The sequence below is a fragment of the Drosophila kikkawai genome, chromosome 3L (genome assembly GCF_030179895.1).
Source record: "Drosophila kikkawai strain 14028-0561.14 chromosome 3L, DkikHiC1v2, whole genome shotgun sequence".
In the NCBI taxonomy this organism is placed as follows: Eukaryota; Metazoa; Arthropoda; class Insecta; order Diptera; family Drosophilidae; genus Drosophila; species Drosophila kikkawai.
In genome coordinates, this window is record NC_091730.1 from 14,847,035 (window position 1) to 14,864,627 (window position 17,593).

The 17,593-nt window shown below is 38.7% G+C and overlaps 3 protein-coding genes across 4 annotated transcripts; 2 read left to right on the plus strand and 1 right to left on the minus strand.

Moving 5' to 3' along the window:
* Nucleotides 1-391: 391 nt before the first annotated feature.
* On the plus strand, nucleotides 392-2,862 carry SCOT (Succinyl-CoA:3-ketoacid CoA transferase). Its single transcript, XM_017167670.3, has 4 exons — nucleotides 392-557; nucleotides 1,089-1,293; nucleotides 1,352-2,328; nucleotides 2,394-2,862. The coding sequence occupies exons 1-4, from the start codon at nucleotides 498-500 to the stop codon at nucleotides 2,706-2,708; spliced, it is 1,557 nt and encodes a 518-aa protein (XP_017023159.1). The 5' UTR covers nucleotides 392-497; the 3' UTR covers nucleotides 2,709-2,862.
* LOC108075283 (uncharacterized) lies at nucleotides 2,754-6,812 on the minus strand. Of its 2 annotated transcripts, none has more exons than XM_017167671.3 (3): nucleotides 6,276-6,812; nucleotides 3,338-3,637; nucleotides 2,754-3,215 (listed from the first exon to the last, which is right to left on the minus strand). In XM_017167671.3, the coding sequence occupies exons 1-3, from the start codon at nucleotides 6,291-6,293 to the stop codon at nucleotides 2,895-2,897; spliced, it is 639 nt and encodes a 212-aa protein (XP_017023160.1). In that variant the 5' UTR covers nucleotides 6,294-6,812; the 3' UTR covers nucleotides 2,754-2,894. The 2 variants fall into 2 exon arrangements, with proteins under 2 accessions (XP_017023160.1, XP_017023161.1); XM_017167672.3 differs by lacking the exon at nucleotides 6,276-6,812 and adding an exon at nucleotides 4,218-4,302.
* Nucleotides 6,813-7,840: 1,028 nt separating this feature from the next.
* Nucleotides 7,841-10,638, plus strand: acs (arcus). Its single transcript, XM_017167409.3, has 9 exons — nucleotides 7,841-8,125; nucleotides 8,374-8,505; nucleotides 8,578-8,728; nucleotides 8,785-8,906; nucleotides 9,403-9,629; nucleotides 9,706-9,836; nucleotides 9,904-10,082; nucleotides 10,141-10,313; nucleotides 10,382-10,638. Exons 1-9 carry the CDS (start codon nucleotides 8,121-8,123, stop codon nucleotides 10,621-10,623), a joined length of 1,362 nt encoding a protein of 453 aa, XP_017022898.1. The 5' UTR covers nucleotides 7,841-8,120; the 3' UTR covers nucleotides 10,624-10,638.
* The last annotated feature ends 6,955 nt before the right edge of the window (nucleotides 10,639-17,593 follow it).

Here is a 17,593-nt window from a genome sequence, read left to right on the forward strand (position 1 = left end):
AAATATTATTTATATTAAAAATTTTAATATATAATAATAATATTCATTAAATATTAAAAGATTATTACAAATACAAATTAATATTTGTAATAATATGTATAAAAACCAAGTAATTAAATAATAATAAAATACAAAATTAAAAAATTAAACTTTTTTTTAATTATTTATTTTTTATATTTATAATTTAAAATGTATTTTATTTACGTAACGATTATATTTAATATTTATAATTTTGTTTTTTATCATTATCTAATTACTTAAATATTTTACAATTTTTTAAACTTCTAAAAATATTTAAATAACTTTTAATAGTAAACTAATTTTAAAATTTTGTTCAGCTGTTATCGAACTGGTTCCCAAATGTTTAGTTTAATAATACCTGTTGCGCTCTTCAGCTGTTCAGCTTCGCATTCTTGTTTTCTGTTGATTTGGAGCAGTTGACCTTAGTTTTAATCCGTCTCTATAATTTTAAGTAAATTTAAAATTATAAGTTTAAAATGCTCTGTCGTTTGGCTAAAAATGGACACTTGAGTGCCCGATATTCGGCCTCATACAAGGTGAGAAAAAGATAAATTTAATATACTTAATGAGACAGATCTTCCAGAAATAGATAAACTGGATTAAAGTCAAGACAGTTATCACTTTGCTATCTTAATTACTCTTCTAAATGAATTATCATGTGATCAAAGACTGATAAGCTGGCATTCCAGCAATCAAAGCAACAGGTGCTATTTAAATAATTAACCGAAATATAAGTGTTTTGCGTGTAAATAATACACACACTAACATCATATACTCTATGTGTGTGTTGTTTTGATTTAGTGATTGGTCTGCCAATTGTGATAAGCATTATTTTTGTTGAAACCACGCGATCAGCCCACTTGAGCTCCCCCCCTGGCCTGGAATAGTCCACTATTCCACTTATAAATAGCCACAACTTACGTAACGATTTTGCACAAACAAGCCCCACACGCACACGCCCGCTTGCTCACCTATACAGCGGCGGAGAACCCCCCCTGAATCCGTAGGCAAACAGCTTTTTATGCTAATGGTTACCCCACATTCCCCCTGCGATCTGATCTTTCCAGCTTATTGCGTGCTCCTCGTACTCCACGTCGGGAAAACAGCGAAATGGCAAGATCTATGAGAGCGCTGCAGAGGCTGTGGCCGATGTCCAGGATGGCGCCAAGATCCTGTTTGGAGGTTTTGGCATCTGCGGCATTCCGGAGAAGATGATCAATGCTTTGAAGGAGAAGGGAGTCAAGAACATTACCGGGGTCTCCAATAATGGAGGTAATATATAATAAATGAATTTAAAAAATATACATAAAATAATATAACTTCTTTCCAGGTGTCGACAACACCGGCCTGGGTGTTCTTATCAAGGGCAAGCAGTTGTCCAAGGTGATTGGCTCCTATGTGGGCGAAAACAACGAGCTGGTGCGTCAATATTTGGACGGAGAACTGGCCGTGGAACTGACCCCGCAAGGAACTCTGGCCGAGAAGATTCGCGCTGGAGGTGCCGGTATACCCGCTTTCTACACACCCACCGGTTATGCCACCCTAGTCCAGGAAGGTGGTGCACCCGTTAAATACACAAAAGATGGCAAAGTGGAGATTGCCAGCGAGAAGAAACCGGTGAAGGAGTTCAATGGCAAGACCTACGTGATGGAGGAGTCCATTTTCGCTGACTTTGCCTTTGTCAAAGCCCAGAAAGCCGATGCCTTGGGCAATCTGGTCTTCAACAAGGCGGCCAGGAATTTCAATGCACCCATGTGCCGGGCAGCCAAGATTACCGTGGCAGAAGTCGAAGAACTGGTGCCCGTTGGAAGCCTCAGTCCCGATGAGATCCATGTGCCTGGCATCTATGTAAAGCGCATTTTCAAGGGCACTGATTATAATAAGCGGGTGGAGCGGGTGAGGATCACAGAGCCCAAGGATCCCAACAAACCCGCCCCGCCACCGAATCCCGCTCAGGAGCTGCGTGAAAGGATTGCCCGGCGAGTGGCTCTGGAGTTCCGTGACGGCATGTATGCCAATTTGGGCATTGGCATTCCCGTCCTCTCCTCCAACTACATTCCCAAGGGCATGAATGTGCTGCTGCAGTCGGAGAATGGCATCCTAGGCTTGGGTCCCTTCCCCACCAAGGATAAAGTGGATCCTGACCTGATCAATGCCGGCAAGGAGAGTGTTACTGTGGTGCCCGGTGCATCCTACTTTGGCTCCGATGAGAGCTTCGCCATGATTCGCGGCGGACATGTTGATATTACCATTTTGGGTGCCATGGAGGTATCGGCCACCGGTGATCTGGCCAACTGGATGATTCCTGTGAGTCATTGTTTTCTGTTGGATTTCCTAAGAAATGTTATTCTAATTTTCCGTCTCTCTTTCAGGGCAAACTCGTCAAGGGCATGGGTGGCGCCATGGATTTGGTGGCTGCCCCTGGCACCAAGGTGATTATCACCATGGAGCACAATGCCCGCGATGGCTCCCCCAAGATCCTGGACACCTGCTCCCTGCCACTCACTGGCAAGGGCGTCATCGATCTGATCATCTCCGAGAAGGCCGTTTTCGAGGTGGAAAAGGGCGTGGGCCTCACCCTGATTGAGGTGGCCGAGGGCTTGACCGTGGACGACATCATTGCCTGCACCGGGGCCAAGTTTGCGGTATCGCCCAATGTCAAGACCATGGGTCAGATCCCAGTGTAAGCAAGCCGGATACAGGAATCGCCAGAGAAGCTGCAATACCTCCACTTTGAGTGATAAACGAGTGCATTTATTATTTTTGTTGATCGTGTGACAAAAAAACGTTTCTGTTGTTTCAAAATATATATGTAAAAATATATATATATATAGATCGTGACGAAGCCATGTACGTAACCCATACCAACCCCGTTAACCGATGGCCTTGGCCATGTCCTTTAGAGCTCCCGATCGATGGGAGGCACGCATTTGCTTGTGTAAGAGGTCGAAGATGCGATTGTACTTGCTGTCGCTCTCGGTGCGACAGACGGCGCAGAACTGCGAGGAGAGCACATGGAGGGGACTTCGGAAATAGAGACCCTTCTGCATGGTCAGGCTGTTCTTGTGGTGCGACATCATGTGCAGGAAGATCTCAATGACGGCCAGCAGGGCGCCTATAAAGAAGTTGTAGCAGAACAGCGTGGGCACCAGGAACAGCAAGTACTCGTTCCGTTTGTAACCCAGAATGATGTTCTATATAGAGAAAATTGATAAGTATTTTATTTTAAGCATTTAATCAACAATTTACAACATTTATCATTTTGAAAACTGAACCTTTTCTTAACTACCATGAGGATTCTTCTGATAAAACTTACACTACTCACGCCATCCATTTGGCAATAATCCTCCCGCTCATAGCCAGGCGTCGCCTTCCTGGGCGCCTTTTGGGGTATATCGGTGGCGGCTCCATGTCTCACCGTATTGGCCAGCACATCGTCCACTTCGTCGCATAGGGTTCCGCGGAGAAAGTGCTTGGGCACATGGAAATTGCCATGCTTCTTGTAGCGCACCTTCATCTGATCGTGGACGGGCTCACCGGTTTCCTCATCGTAGGCAAGCCTCTTCACTCGGGTGGTGTCCGTGTAGAAGTACTCCACCTCACCGGTTTCGCAGTTCTGGAGGAGATTGGAATGGAACAGATAAGCGGGAGCGATTAGACTGTGATTAAGAGCGTGACTAAGAGAGTCTTCGAAGAGAAGCAAGTGTCATTCTTTGGTGGCGTGATCGTGATCGCCGTTTTTTGGGCATAATTTATGAGCTTTAAACGTGGTAAAAATTTGCAAGTCAGATTTCGGGTAGCAGACACACACGAAAGTCGCCTTTAACTGGGATGAACTATATTTGCTTTGTGGAAGATCTTTTGGCAGATCTAGAAATAGATTTCTAAGAGCGGGCTTGTCAAAGAGTATATTTCTCTGCAAATTTTCTCTTTGGCCGTCGCAAAGTTGTTTATTAAATGCTATCGGCGGCCAACAATAATAAAAATAAGAAGAAAAAAAAAATAAATAAAAAACAAACGCGCCAGTGGAAATGTTTTTGTGTATCCCGAAAATAGATTCACGTACGCGATCCTCTGATAAGATCGGGCGACCGAACCGTATCATAACCCCAGGCGTTTGTATGCCCAATGAATCACCTAAACGACACCTGAAATATTCAGAGTTCAGACTACAGAGCTGGCACCTGTCTTCTTACCACCTGCATGGCTTCTTCGGTACTAACTAGGGAGGAGAACCTTCCCTTTAAAAACGAAAGCGAACAAGTCCGAACTACTTATCAGCCTCGGCTGGAAATCAGAGGGGATGTGGTGGCGGGCTGATCGACAGACGGCGCTTATCATTACTATAGTTATATGGGGATTGGCAGCGAGGTGACTTATCTGCGACAGCCGCTACGCCTATTAACGTATAATTAAGACTTATGGACGCGGCAGAAAATTGTAAATTGCACATGCAATTACCCGGCACTGACATTTTTTTTTTTCACTGACTTTTGTGGCAATAATCACTTTTGAGATTGAGTTGCATAAGCATTGGCATTCAGGCAGCGGTGACCGGTTTGCGTGTCAAATGTGATTTGATCGGAATATATATCGCAAAAAAAAAAAACTGACCCTTGGAGAAATTGTTGAGTCCCAGCACACGCGATAAGTGCTAAAGTAAGTTATTCTGATGGCAGCGAAATTGACAAGGTATTTAATCAAAATTGAGATCGATTTGTTCCCTAAAACGATCAATTAGTAAGCATAAATAAAATATTTTGTAAAATGTATGCATGTTTTAAATTACAATAAATATGAAGAAACATTTACATATAAAAGAAATAAAATAAATACTTGAACTGTATGCAATCTATTCTTCAATCTTAATGAAAGCTTTTGCTGTGACTAATGCATTAATTATAAGGTACAGCTTATAAGAACTAGAAATAACAAATAACTATCTACTTAAAGCTTGTTTTATTATCCATTCGTTAAGATTTTAAGGGAATTTTTTAAAAGCCTAAACACTCAAATTAAAAGGTAGCTGAACTTGCTGGTTTTATAATACATGCAAGTGTCAGATTATGAAATTAGTCAGTGATCTTTGTTATGGGAAATTCGAAGAAAAATATTAACTGCGCCTAAACAAACACGCAGTAAATATTCAACTAAATTAACGACTACTGTGAGAATACAATTGAAATACAGATAGAATGCTTTTAATGAACACGGACTACTCCCTCTTGACATCGGAATACCTGCCACTGGGTACTCACTTTCAGGTATTCATATCTATACACCTTATGGGTGGTCATTTGAGGGTTATACAAAAAAAAAAAAAAAGTAAACACCAGTTTCAAGTGGTCGCATGATAATTAAAACCAACCTTTTTTGTTCTATCTCGATTTGATTACCCATTTTTCTATACAATATATATACATATATAGTTTTAATTTGCTTCCGTGTATAACAAAGATAAGTAAGAAATTGTAGAACCCAAATAAGCTTTTGTAATACATGAAAATATGATAAGTAAATGCCCAATTGATCCAGAATATAAGGTTGGATTTTGGTAAATTTTTGTTTAAATAAGAAAATTCCAAAAAAATTCTTTGATACAAAAGAAAGTAACGTAATATGTAGCTGTAATTTGTTTCTATAAATGTTCATCTATGCATTATTTCCTTTATCAAGAAACTCTCTCTCTGTCAGTGTAATGTCTGAGGTTAAGGACCCCTTTGGATGACGTTTATTATGAAAATGCTTGCCTAATGTCACCGATGTTAGCCCTTTTTTTTCTACGCAATGAACAAAAGACTGTAATGGCAGATAAGAGTCAGGGGAAAAAAGTAAAACAAAAAATCAAGGCCAACACTCAGCTAATCAATGTGACTAGATAATCGGACACTATATTCTGTTTATGAATTTGGATTTGACTGAATTTGTTGTTTGGCTTAGTCTAGTCCCCAGTCACAGTTGGCTTAGTTGCCGCAGAGCACTCGGCTGTAATTAACTGAGTTTGCTTGCTGCCCGGCATTTTATGGTCACCTTTATGGCCCAGACAGACGAAAAGAACCGACAAAAAACCCACTGATCCCGTCTCTCTATTTATTTTTCTCCGAATTTTGACAAGTAAAAGTACGAAAACGGGTTTACACCAAAGATCGCAACGCTTGAGATGCAGACTCCACCAGCCAACACACATACGCACTGTTGGCCCACTCCCTCTCTCTTAGCCGCTCTTCTTCGTCGCTGACATTTTGGCCACTTACCTTTATGGAATAACCCATGGCTGTCTGCTGTCTGGTTGGATTTTCGTTCACAGTTATGTGTCTGCGTCTGGGTGGCTTCGGTTTTTATTTGTTTTACTTCTTTTTGCACCGAAATTAATTTCCACAAACAAAGAGAACTCACACAATCGACATATATCTAGTGACTAGATATGTGCGAATGCGGCGTAAAGGGCACAAAATACTTTGATCCACTATAATTTAAATAAATATACTATATAGATGGGCAGGGGAAAACTGTGTGTCAACTGTGGAAATTTTGAAACCGGTTAGGCGGTTTTCCTGCTGCCTTTGTTGTTTGCGTTTCATTTGCCGATTGTCACTGTGTGTGTGTTTTTATTTTGATTCCAGCAGCGGCGACCTGTTGTTGACTTCCCAACTGATTTAGGAGAGCCGCAATTAAATTTGCATAGACACTCGACGGTGTGTTGTTGCTGTGACTCAAGATATCAATTTCTAAATTAGCGTTCCCTCTGCGGGTTCCAACTTTTTCCACACACGCACACCGAGCAACTGACTAGTCGAATGGGAGAGCGTGCTGCCAGCAGTATGGAAGTTAAATACCAGAAAGCTTTTTTTTAACACAACTTGAGGCAGTCAGAAATAAATAAACACAATGGAAAAAATACCATAAGATCAAATAAACAAATTAAATTAATACCAAGGTGATCGCGATCTATTTAATTCTGATTTTAAATAAAATTTTTTCAGGAAATCAAATTAAATTTTAAGTGCGACATTTTTAATTTCTATTTATTTCAATATTAAAATGAAATAGTTTTTCGTATAGTTTTCTATAATGAAATACATAGGATTAGAAAAATAATATGATGAATTTAGACCTTAAAATGTAATATATTTTATGAAGATTTGAAGATCTTGGAGATTTGAGGATATGAATATAGTGCGGTGCCATAAGAAAGCCTCCAGTACATTAAACATTCCTATTGTACAATATATTTTTTAGAACATTAAAAAGTACATAGATATACAGATTACATTTAGAAGAATTGAAGGTTTCTTGAAAAAAATTTTTAATAAAAAAAATACAACTGAAATAAATCCTAAAATTATCTTATGAAGAAATATTTATTTATTTTATATTTCACGTGATTTTGTTTTGAATATTTTTGTTTGCAATTTCTTCTTTTAAATAAAGTAAACTTACTAATAGTTCAGTTTCAGTTTTTTATCTCAACAATATACATTTTTGAGCACTGTGCATAAGCTTTTATCCCTAAGCTTTCTTCAGCCCAAAGTGGCTATCTCAGCTAACTTCCAAGTTACTTGGTTGCTGTCGGGGTTTAGCTTTTGCTATAAAAAGTCAACAATTTGTTAATTTTTTGATTATTGAACTTTTGGGAGGTTCAAATGCGATCGCCGAAACTGGTTAAGGGGTTTATTCGTGTGTAATTTTTTTAACTGTCTTTGTTTATAATACGAAATTCGCACAATATAATATATATTTTTTGGCATATATATTTCGCTACGCAATGTTCCGCTTTTCACATTCCCCGCGAGAGCTCTAGGGTAACGGCGTCTGATTAACGTACAATTATCTTTATAAGATTATCAGTGTGGTTTACGGGAATGAGAGGTGTTGAGCGGCTTCGACCGGGATCCCAAATTTAGTATCCGTCCGTTGGGCCAGGCATTCGGTTCAGATCCCTCCCTCTCCAGTATTGTGGTTCTACAAGGAACTGGCATTCGCAATCGCAAATAATATAATATCTTGTCTCTGGTTTAATTGCGTATGATAAAAGATTTATATACCTGAAGAGCTCAAGTAGCTTTATCAAATACTCGGCTCGCTACTTTATCGCCGCCATGAAGTGAGTCGTCTTAGTGTTCTTCTGGTTTCGGGATTGTAAAAAAATTAGCTAACTGATGACAAAACATGACGCTCCCATCTAAATCCCGGTTAAACGACTTTACGACTTTTAACTTTTTGGGAGAAATGTGTGTGCTTTGGGCAACCTCCAACTCCTTGGGGGCTAATTGCTTTGTTTTACGATCCCGAAACGTTTTTATCAATCAATCAATTCGTTTCACAAACAAGTACTAATTGCACCCTCGATAGCGCCGATATAAAAACTGTGACGGTTTACCCAACAACCGAATTGGAATTAACGACACCCACAAAGCCAGCGAATGGCAGTAAAGACGATGATTACGATCCCCATCAGCACCGCGATGTCAAGAACCCCACAACGTAAGTAAATATTTTTCATTAAATAATATCCAAGGATTTGTGGAATATTTTTTTATGATTTTTGTTTTTTAGAAACTGGCAGACCTTTGCCCATTTTCTGAAGGCTTCCGTGGGGACTGGGGTCTTGGCCATGCCCAGTGCCTTCTCCCATGCGGGATATGTCAATGGCACGATCTTTACACTGATTATAGGACTGCTGGCTCTGTATTGTCTGCATATTTTGGTGGGTTTTTAAATGGGAGTTTTTGCTGATTTATAAAATAATACATTCCCTTTTAGATCAACTGCATGTATATCCTGTGCAAACGCCAAAAGGTGCCGTATGTTAGCTTTTCCGAGGCCATGAAACTGGGCCTTAAACAGGGTCCGCCCTGGCTCCGTTGCCTGGCGCCCATAGCCGTGTAAGTTATTAAGTAAAAAAATAACACAATAACACTTGGTAATATCTACAAATTGTTATTAATTTGTTTTCGCTGCTTTGATTATTATCTTTGAAAGTGCTTTTTAATGACGAATTTATTGGTTTATATGACTCTTATCATTCCGTAATCAGTAGATTTCAATCACTTTAAAACTTGGCCAAGCGTAATGTCAGTTGTTTGTAATAACAACTAACTTTTTACTGCAAAGGAATCAAGTATTTATGGTAAAGTGGGGTAGATTGTAGTAGATTTAAGCGGGAAGTTAGAAGGATTTTATTGGAAGTGTGAAAAATATTTTGAGATATAATTTTTCGTACATTTAATTATTTTAAATTCCGTTTGGAAATCTTGGTTATATTTCAGAGGATTAAGTTAAAACTATACTCTATAAAATATATTTTTTAATGACCTTATTTATTAATGTTTTCCTTTTAATTAAATTAATTTTTTTATGAATTTACTATTCCTTCTCCAGACCCTTTGTGGATGGCTTTCTGGCCTTTTATCACTTTGGCATCTGTTGCGTCTATGTGGTTTTTATAGCTGAAAGTATCAAGCAGCTGGTGGATGAGTATCTGGTGGTTTGGGATGTTCGTTTACACATGTGCATCGTAATTATTCCACTTCTGGTCATCTACAGTATTAGGAATTTAAAATTACTAGCGCCCTTTTCCAGTGCCGCTAATCTACTTTTGGCTGTGGGTGAGTCTTTTACTTTGAATATTTATTTAATTAATTTATTTAATTTTTTATATATATTTTTGTTGATTTCTCCGAGGCTTTGGCATCATTTTGTATTACATATTCGATGACTTGCCACCGCTTAGTGAACGAGAACCTTTTGTGGCATTCACACAGCTGCCTACCTTCTTTGGCACCGTGCTCTTTGCCTTGGAAGCTGTGGGTGTGGTAAGTAAGCTGACTATTTATATATTATTTTCGAAACTTTCACTATATAATTTCTGTGATCTATTAGATCCTGGCCATTGAAGAAAACATGGCCACGCCTAGAGCCTTTATACGTCCTTGTGGCATCATGAATGCCGGCATGAGCATAGTGCTGGGCCTGTACATTCTCCTGGGATTCTTTGGTTATTGGAAATACGGCGATGAAGCTTTGGGCAGTGTTACCCTGAATATACCCCAATCGGAAATGTGAGGTTTTCTTATCAGTTGTTATTCCTTTATAATTGTTTTATTTAATTTTTTTTAGACCTGCTCAGGTGGTAAAGATTTTCTTTGCCATCACCACTTGGATATCGTATGCCTTGCAGGGTTATGTAACTGCTCATATCCTGTGGGATAAGTACTTATCCAAGCATGTCAGGGAATCCAGGCGCACAGGGTTTGAGCTGCTCTTTAGGGCCATGATTGTGCTGCTTACCTGTAAGTTATTTTCATTTAACTTTTTAAAAATTTTAAGTAATAATTAAATATTTTCTTTACTTTTACAGTTGGTTGTGCCATAGCAATTCCCGATCTTTCGGTTTTCCTTTCCCTTGTCGGATCCTTTTGCCTGTCTATCCTGGGTCTTATATTTCCAGCCTTACTTCAGATTTGTGTTCAATATACAGAGGGCTATGGACCATTCCGGATAAAACTGATCATTAATGTATTGCTTTTGTGTTTCGGAGTCCTTGGAGGTGCTGTGGGCACCTATGTGAGCATCTTGGACATCATTGAGGTGTACAAATAAACAACGAATTTCGAATTTCGATTTTTTTTAACTCTGCATTAATTTAGCAATAAAAAACAAAGTGGTTTTAAAGGGTCCTAGCCCTATATATCAAACACTACAGCCCAGTCAAGTTGCCAAAGTAGACCAAATATTTTTAATTTTAATTAAAAGCTTAGCACACAGGTCTTGGCTTGGTTTCAGGCCGGGTTAAATGTGGGCGGGGGAAAATGCAAGGCAGCTGGAAATATGCAGTACAGCAGGGGTCGGGGAAGGGACCAGGCCAGTTGCAACGAACTGTAATTAAATGCAACCGCAATTAACACAAAAGCGCCGCAGGTCAGCAAGCCAGACACAGAACTCTACTCGGCTGCCCCTCCTTTGGGCACCGCTGCCATCCGGAATCCTGCTGCATTTTATTTACAATGTTTTGCTCACAGGTTATACTGACAACGCTCCTTCCTGGTTTCCTTCCTGCCTGCCCGCCCAACCTCAACCTCAACCCAAACGCAATTCCAGGACCTCTTTGGCTGTCTTTTGCTTGTGTGAAGGGCAAACAGAGAGACAGAAAGAGAGCCGGACTTGGCCGCAATGACCGCCGGGGCCCTAAGAAGCCAAAGAGAGAAGCCGAATGGACAAATGCCTGAATGCCAGCATTACGAGAGCAATTCAAAGAGTTTTAGTTGAAAAAAAAAAGAAAACTAATTCATTTACGGTTTTAAATAAAGATATAAATTTAAAAGAAGACTTTAAAAAAATTTAAAAAATACAATTGATTGTGTTAACAATAAATAATTGACTATTTCAAGCTTGTTTTAAGCAGTGAAGTTGATTAGATTTTAAAGTCGATTAAACTCCCAAAGTTTAAAATTTAAAAGGCTTTTAAAAGGATTTGTAAACAGTTTTTTTTATTACTTTATTGTTGTTAATTATAATTCTTTTATAATGGTATCGATATGTCTATATTATTTTCCTAATAACAGTTTTTCTCCATTAAAGTTAATAAACTGCGAATCCCGCGGCTTTTCACTGCTCTTTATATAAATGAATAAATAATTGAATTATAATTATATTATATTATATTATAATAATAAAATTAAATATCTGTCTCCGACAGTCCTTTGTTATAATTTTGACTTTTGATGTTTTTGCATTTCACGTTAAGCCACAATTTCTTTAATTAATTTTTGAGCAACCCCTCGCTGGGCGTCCCTGAAATGTGTTGAAATGTCGTTTGCTTTGTACGTTTAATTACTCTTTTGACGGAAACAACACAACATTCGTGTATTTGAGATTGGCAACAGGAAAACTGCAACAGCGAAGGGCAGCCGGAAAAAGTGTGATCGGATCTTGGAGTGCCAGAAATTGAACACGATGCAAGTGAGCCAAAAAATGGCTTGAGTTCTTCTTGTTCTTAAATCAAGCCAAGGAATTGGGAAGATTTTTCCCCCTTAGACTTAAGACTTCAATTTAGTTTTCTCCTAGAGGCAAGGCCCCATCATCAATTTCTCTTAGATTTCCTTTTTACTTTGACGGAGCACATTAAATGACAAGTTTTACTTTTCTGTTGCGCTTATTTATTTCTGTTTTTTTTTTAGTCTGTTTTGTTTATATATATTTATCCCCTCCAAGAGCTGGAGCATTTTAATTATATTTGTGCAGGCAGGCAGCCAGCTTTTAGTGCTTCCGGTCAGTTGATTCTGGGGGTCTGAGCAATTGAATTACGCACAATTTCAGGTAAGGAGTACACATGGCAGCGCAGGGCCACGGCCTTCGGGGCTTTATATCGCTTTTCAGTCTAGTCCAGGGAATGCGTAAAAGTTAATTAGAGAAAGCCATGAATAAATTTGCCATGAAAAACTTAATTTTGCCTCGTCCTCTATTAGAAGCTGCAGCAGCCTCTCAATTTCTGTGTGTGTTTATTCGCTTCGTAATTAAATTCTGTAGGTATATAATTGTACTTGTGTATATATCTGTACTTGTATATTTCTGAAGTACATTATTACTATTGGTTTTGTGTAATAATTAAGCCTGCTGAGGTATTAATAGTTACTTGATACTTGTCTCTAATATTTAATTTCACATTGCAGTCTCTGCATTGCTTGGTTTTGAGTTCCTTTAGTTGATTTGCTCAAATAACAAGGCTTATTTAATGTACATTAACTCATGCACTTGCTGTACATTATTTAACAATTTAATATGCTCATGTTTCATCTATTGTTTTATTGTGTTTGAATTTAAATACTATTTAATTTCGGCCAGTTTGTCAGCGGGAATGATATATGTTTCTGTGGCTTAGCTTTGGCGTTTATTTGTTTGGGTTGGAGGAAATTTATTTTCACTTTAATAAATATTTATGAAAAAATAATTGATTGCATTTGATTGAAATTTAATTGGCTGACACATATAACATTTTTTTAGAAGGGGGAAAAAGTGATTTTTATTGCCATAAAAACGTTTAATAAAATCCTCACAAACCCACATATTTGATTAGTTTTTTGGTTTATGGATATTTTTGATTGATTTCTTGTAGATTTTAAATCTTAAATTCTTTTTTCTGCTTTAAGGTACTTCAACTTGGAAATGTTGCTTGAAATTCCTTTTGGTTTAGCTGGCATCTATTAAAAAGTTTTTTTGGCATACAAGTTGAGTAACTTTTACCTTACGCAGCGTCGTCAACTATTTTGGAAATTTTTTTGCTGGCATGTTTCAAGCTCAACTTACTTTTACTCGTTCCTTCAACTTATGTAATTTTTTTTTCAGTAAACCCAGTTAATTTTCCGCACAATCTTGTGCGCTGTCAGCCACGTTTATTAGCCAGATTTCGGGTGTACTGCCTTAGCTAAGCCTGAGCTTATCACACACATCCTTGCCCCTGCCAGGCAGGGAAGTTTTCCAGCGATTTCAACTGCTTAATTCGCCTCAAATTCCTCCGTGTACAAATGAGTCATTTTTATTCATTCAGCTAATTTTTTGGGGCTTAACTCAAGGCAAAAAGGGGGAGCAGGAGAAGAAGCTCACAGATGGCTGCTCATGGCAATTTGTACCCTCTATCGTAACATCTCTATCTCTATGCAGCCTGCAGAATCTTTAGCTTTAGTCCTCACTCCTTTTGGGTTGGATGGAGTGTGTGTGCGTGTTTGTGTAAGTGAGTGTGTGTTTACCGCAGCAAAATGATTTATTTTACGCTACGCTAAACACACACGTACCTAGGAACAACAGGATGGGTTGAAGGGGGCAGAAGTAACAGGAACACTGGGAAAAATCATAGTTGATGTAGTTAAAAATGTGTGGGTAAAAAATATATGTATTTTTGAGAAAATATAGCTATAAAATAAATATTTTAAAATTTGTTTTTAAGTTGTTTCATATATCTAAAATTTTTAAAATATTTTACCTTTTATTCCTGATGAGAAAATCATATTAGAATTATGAAAAATGTAGCTTTAATTGATTTAATTCTTTCTTTTAATAACAATTGACTTAAGCGCTTTCTGTTCAGTCTTTTTACAACCCATTTATCACATTTTCCAGTCTGTTTTTCTTAGTGTATAGGTTTTTGGAGAGGAAGCTGCAGAGCATTGGCAACAATAGCGACAAGCGACGCATTGTTACTGCGGCCGGGGCTTTTCGGGTTCGGTTTTCGCACTGAGGTTTCTGTATTTATTTAAGCCCAAACATTTTGTACATTTCATGCAGCCAGACAGTTAGGAGGCAGGGAGAGGCAAGGACGCCAGGAGCAGCAGCAGAAGGGAGGTAACAACATTTGATATGAATAAATAACGAACGAATGAATGAAGGAATGGATGAATGAATGGCTGCATGTATGTATGGTTGGATGGATGGATGGATGGATGGATGGGTGACGACACAGCAAGCGACGTGTCTCAACTGTGGGCATGTGATTTATGTTCTGAATACATGGCACTATAATAAGCACTTGAGGGTTTGAAAAACGGGGTGCCTCCCACGAGGATCCTGCTCATTGATTGTTGGCTAAAACAGGCTCCCCTTTCACCTGGGCACACCCAATGCTAGCCCACTCCGCCCTTGGGCCACTTTTGCACACTTTTTGCTGCAGATAAAAACCGGGCACGAAAAGCTGTCTGGGCAAAAAGGGATCATTGTTATGTATGCCACATATTTTCACAAAATACCCCAGATATTCAGCCTTTGTTAAGCACAGACAAAAAATGCAAGGATTAGCAAGGTTAAGCTTATAAAAAATTATTTTTCGATACATTTATTCATTTTTGTAAGCAAGTTAACTTAAATTCAAGTATTAAAACTATGGTTAAAGCCAAAAATATAGATTTTTCCTATAGTAAACGATGTTAACCTCCTTCAGTAAGTTGCAGCTAGATCCTGTTAGAAATTCTAGTCTTAATACAAGCCTTACACATTTTTCTTTCAATTACAAAGTCAAATTTCATATTTTAACTAAAATAAAAAATCCTTAAAATAAGCTTCAAGTGTAGGCGTTGATATGGAAAAGCGGCTGGGCCGGGACCGGGTCTGGCCAGACTTTTTTGTTTGTTCGTTTCGGGCCTCAGCAGTTGCAGGTGCGTTAAACATTTATGAGCAGGCAAAGCGCTGATTTTAATAGGGATATAGGCGGCGGTGGGATGATAAGGGTAAAAGCACCGCAGAAATGATTATGAATGCCCCTGTGTTATGCATAATTCATAATGTTAAAGTGACCCCATTGCGTATACGCAATAATCATACGCCATGTGGCACACGGCAGGCAAGCTGGGAGCAGCAGCCGCCACGTTTTGCCTTTATTGGGCACTTGAGCTTGCCCCAAGGGGTGAGTGTAAGTCTGTTTAAAGGCCTGGGAATCAATCATTGATTAGAGGAAGCCCGCAATGACCTTGGGAGGAGGCATAATTCCTAGAACATCCCCCCAGTAATTGGGCGGTTGCGTTTTCATTTCCGTGCATCTGTGTGAATTAGTTTTTGGTCCCTGCACACCGTCAAGTGCTCAACCTGACAGCCACTGACAGTTATCGTCTTCATCAGCGAGACAAACAGACCTCATCAGCCCCCCCGCCCCCTTTCTACCGATTTCCCTGCTATATATCTATATATATTTGTATATATATATATAACCCTCCTGCTGTTGCCACTGACGATGAGCAACTGTCATGTCATGAGCTCGCTGAGCTCGCACTTGGCATGTCAATGCTCTGCTTCCTGGCCACCAGCCCACAACCATAACCAAAACCAAACCAACAGAGCCCAGCAGCAGCCAACCTTCAACCTGCCGTCAATGTCCTTCCCCTCTGCATTGCTCCCCTCTCTAGGAGCCATAATTTATGCCGCATGTTTGCCATAACTCAATGGCTGCGCGACTGCGGCGAGCTGAGAATTTCACAGAAATGAAGAAAGAAGCGACAGACGGAATGCAGTTAGAAAGAATTTGAATAAAAAATATAAAAATGCTAAGAATATTAAGAATTTCTTTTAATATGAAATATAATATATTTAAGAAGATTTTTTTAGTTTCAGGGAATAGAAGTATGCTAAGTTTTATGTGTTAATTAAGACCAAATGAAAATGTGTCTAACATAATGTTGAATTTTGTATTTATATATTTCACAGGACATTTTGTTCAAAGATACTTTAGGGATTAAAAATCACCTTAAATATCGTTCAAAAAGTATGCTTTATTTTATGTGTTAATTAAATTCAGTTAAATTATGAGATACTTTTTATTTTGCCAATTAAAAGCAAAAGTTCATTCTCTTAAAATTAGTGATACATTTTAATTACTAATAGAAATCTGTTTTAAATATATATGCCAGACAATTTCTTAGGTATTCCTAATTTTTACTTACCTAGTTACTTTTCCCAGTGTTTTAGGAACCTTCGACTGTATGTGTGTGTGCTCGCGGCTGATGAAGTCCAATCGATAAATGCGATTCTCCGGCTTGAGCTTGAGCTTGCCACCTCTCGCCCTCCGTACATTCTGCGCTGCGTTTTTGTCGCCGATTGAGCGAACAATTGCTAGATGGCGGCCAAGATGAATTGCCTGCAATTGTGCGCATTGCTAACCATTTGTTAGCCAACAAGAGCAGAGCAAGGAGCAAGTGGCATGAAGCTGACGAACAGCAAGGAGCGAGGCAACAACAAACAGCAGCAGGATAACAGGATATTTTTTCTTTCAAGCGGCTATAGAGCTGGGCTTAGTTTTAGACCCACTTTTCAGATAAGGACAGGCAGTGAGCTGGGGAAAATGTAATGCCAAAAACCATTCCCCTTCGTCTCCCTCGATACAAGCCCATTAATAATTATGGTTATAGCCCTTTTTTTGGACCAGAGCAAATGTTAATGGCCATTTGGGTTGCCTGGTTCAAATCGATTTTCACTGCCAGAGCCATTTTCCCCTTTCACATTTTCCATTTGCCATTTTCACATTTCGCAATCTTTGCGCTTGTAAATTGCAAAATACACAGAGATATGCGATGAACCACAGGCCACTAATTAGCCAAAAAACATTGTCATAGCCAATGCACATCCAACTCCTCCATATGCCAAGCATATACGTATATATTTTATTGCCTTTGGTCTGGCTTAACCCACTAAATCCTCCTCCTCCGTGCTCCACACATGTGTAATTCATTAGGCCCAAAAACAAATTGCGGTAATTTGTGTCAGTGGGTTAAGCACACGCTAATATAAGGTTAATGGCAAACTATCTGTATTTAATTTTAATACGAATCAAATTGAATTTATATCATTGGTCACACGCACAGCAAATGTTTAGGAAAGCCACAGAGGAAGTGTAAATGGTACTCTAATTAATTATATTGAATTGCAAATATTTGAATAAATTTGAAGCCTTAACATTTTATGATTTCAGTGCATCCACATTTCCCTTGTGTAAATCAGAAAATTGTATCCATTAAATTGGCAACCGCATTTAATATTTTAAAACCTGACAAACATCGTAATTGTAAATCAGACAACAGGGAATGAGGGATTTATA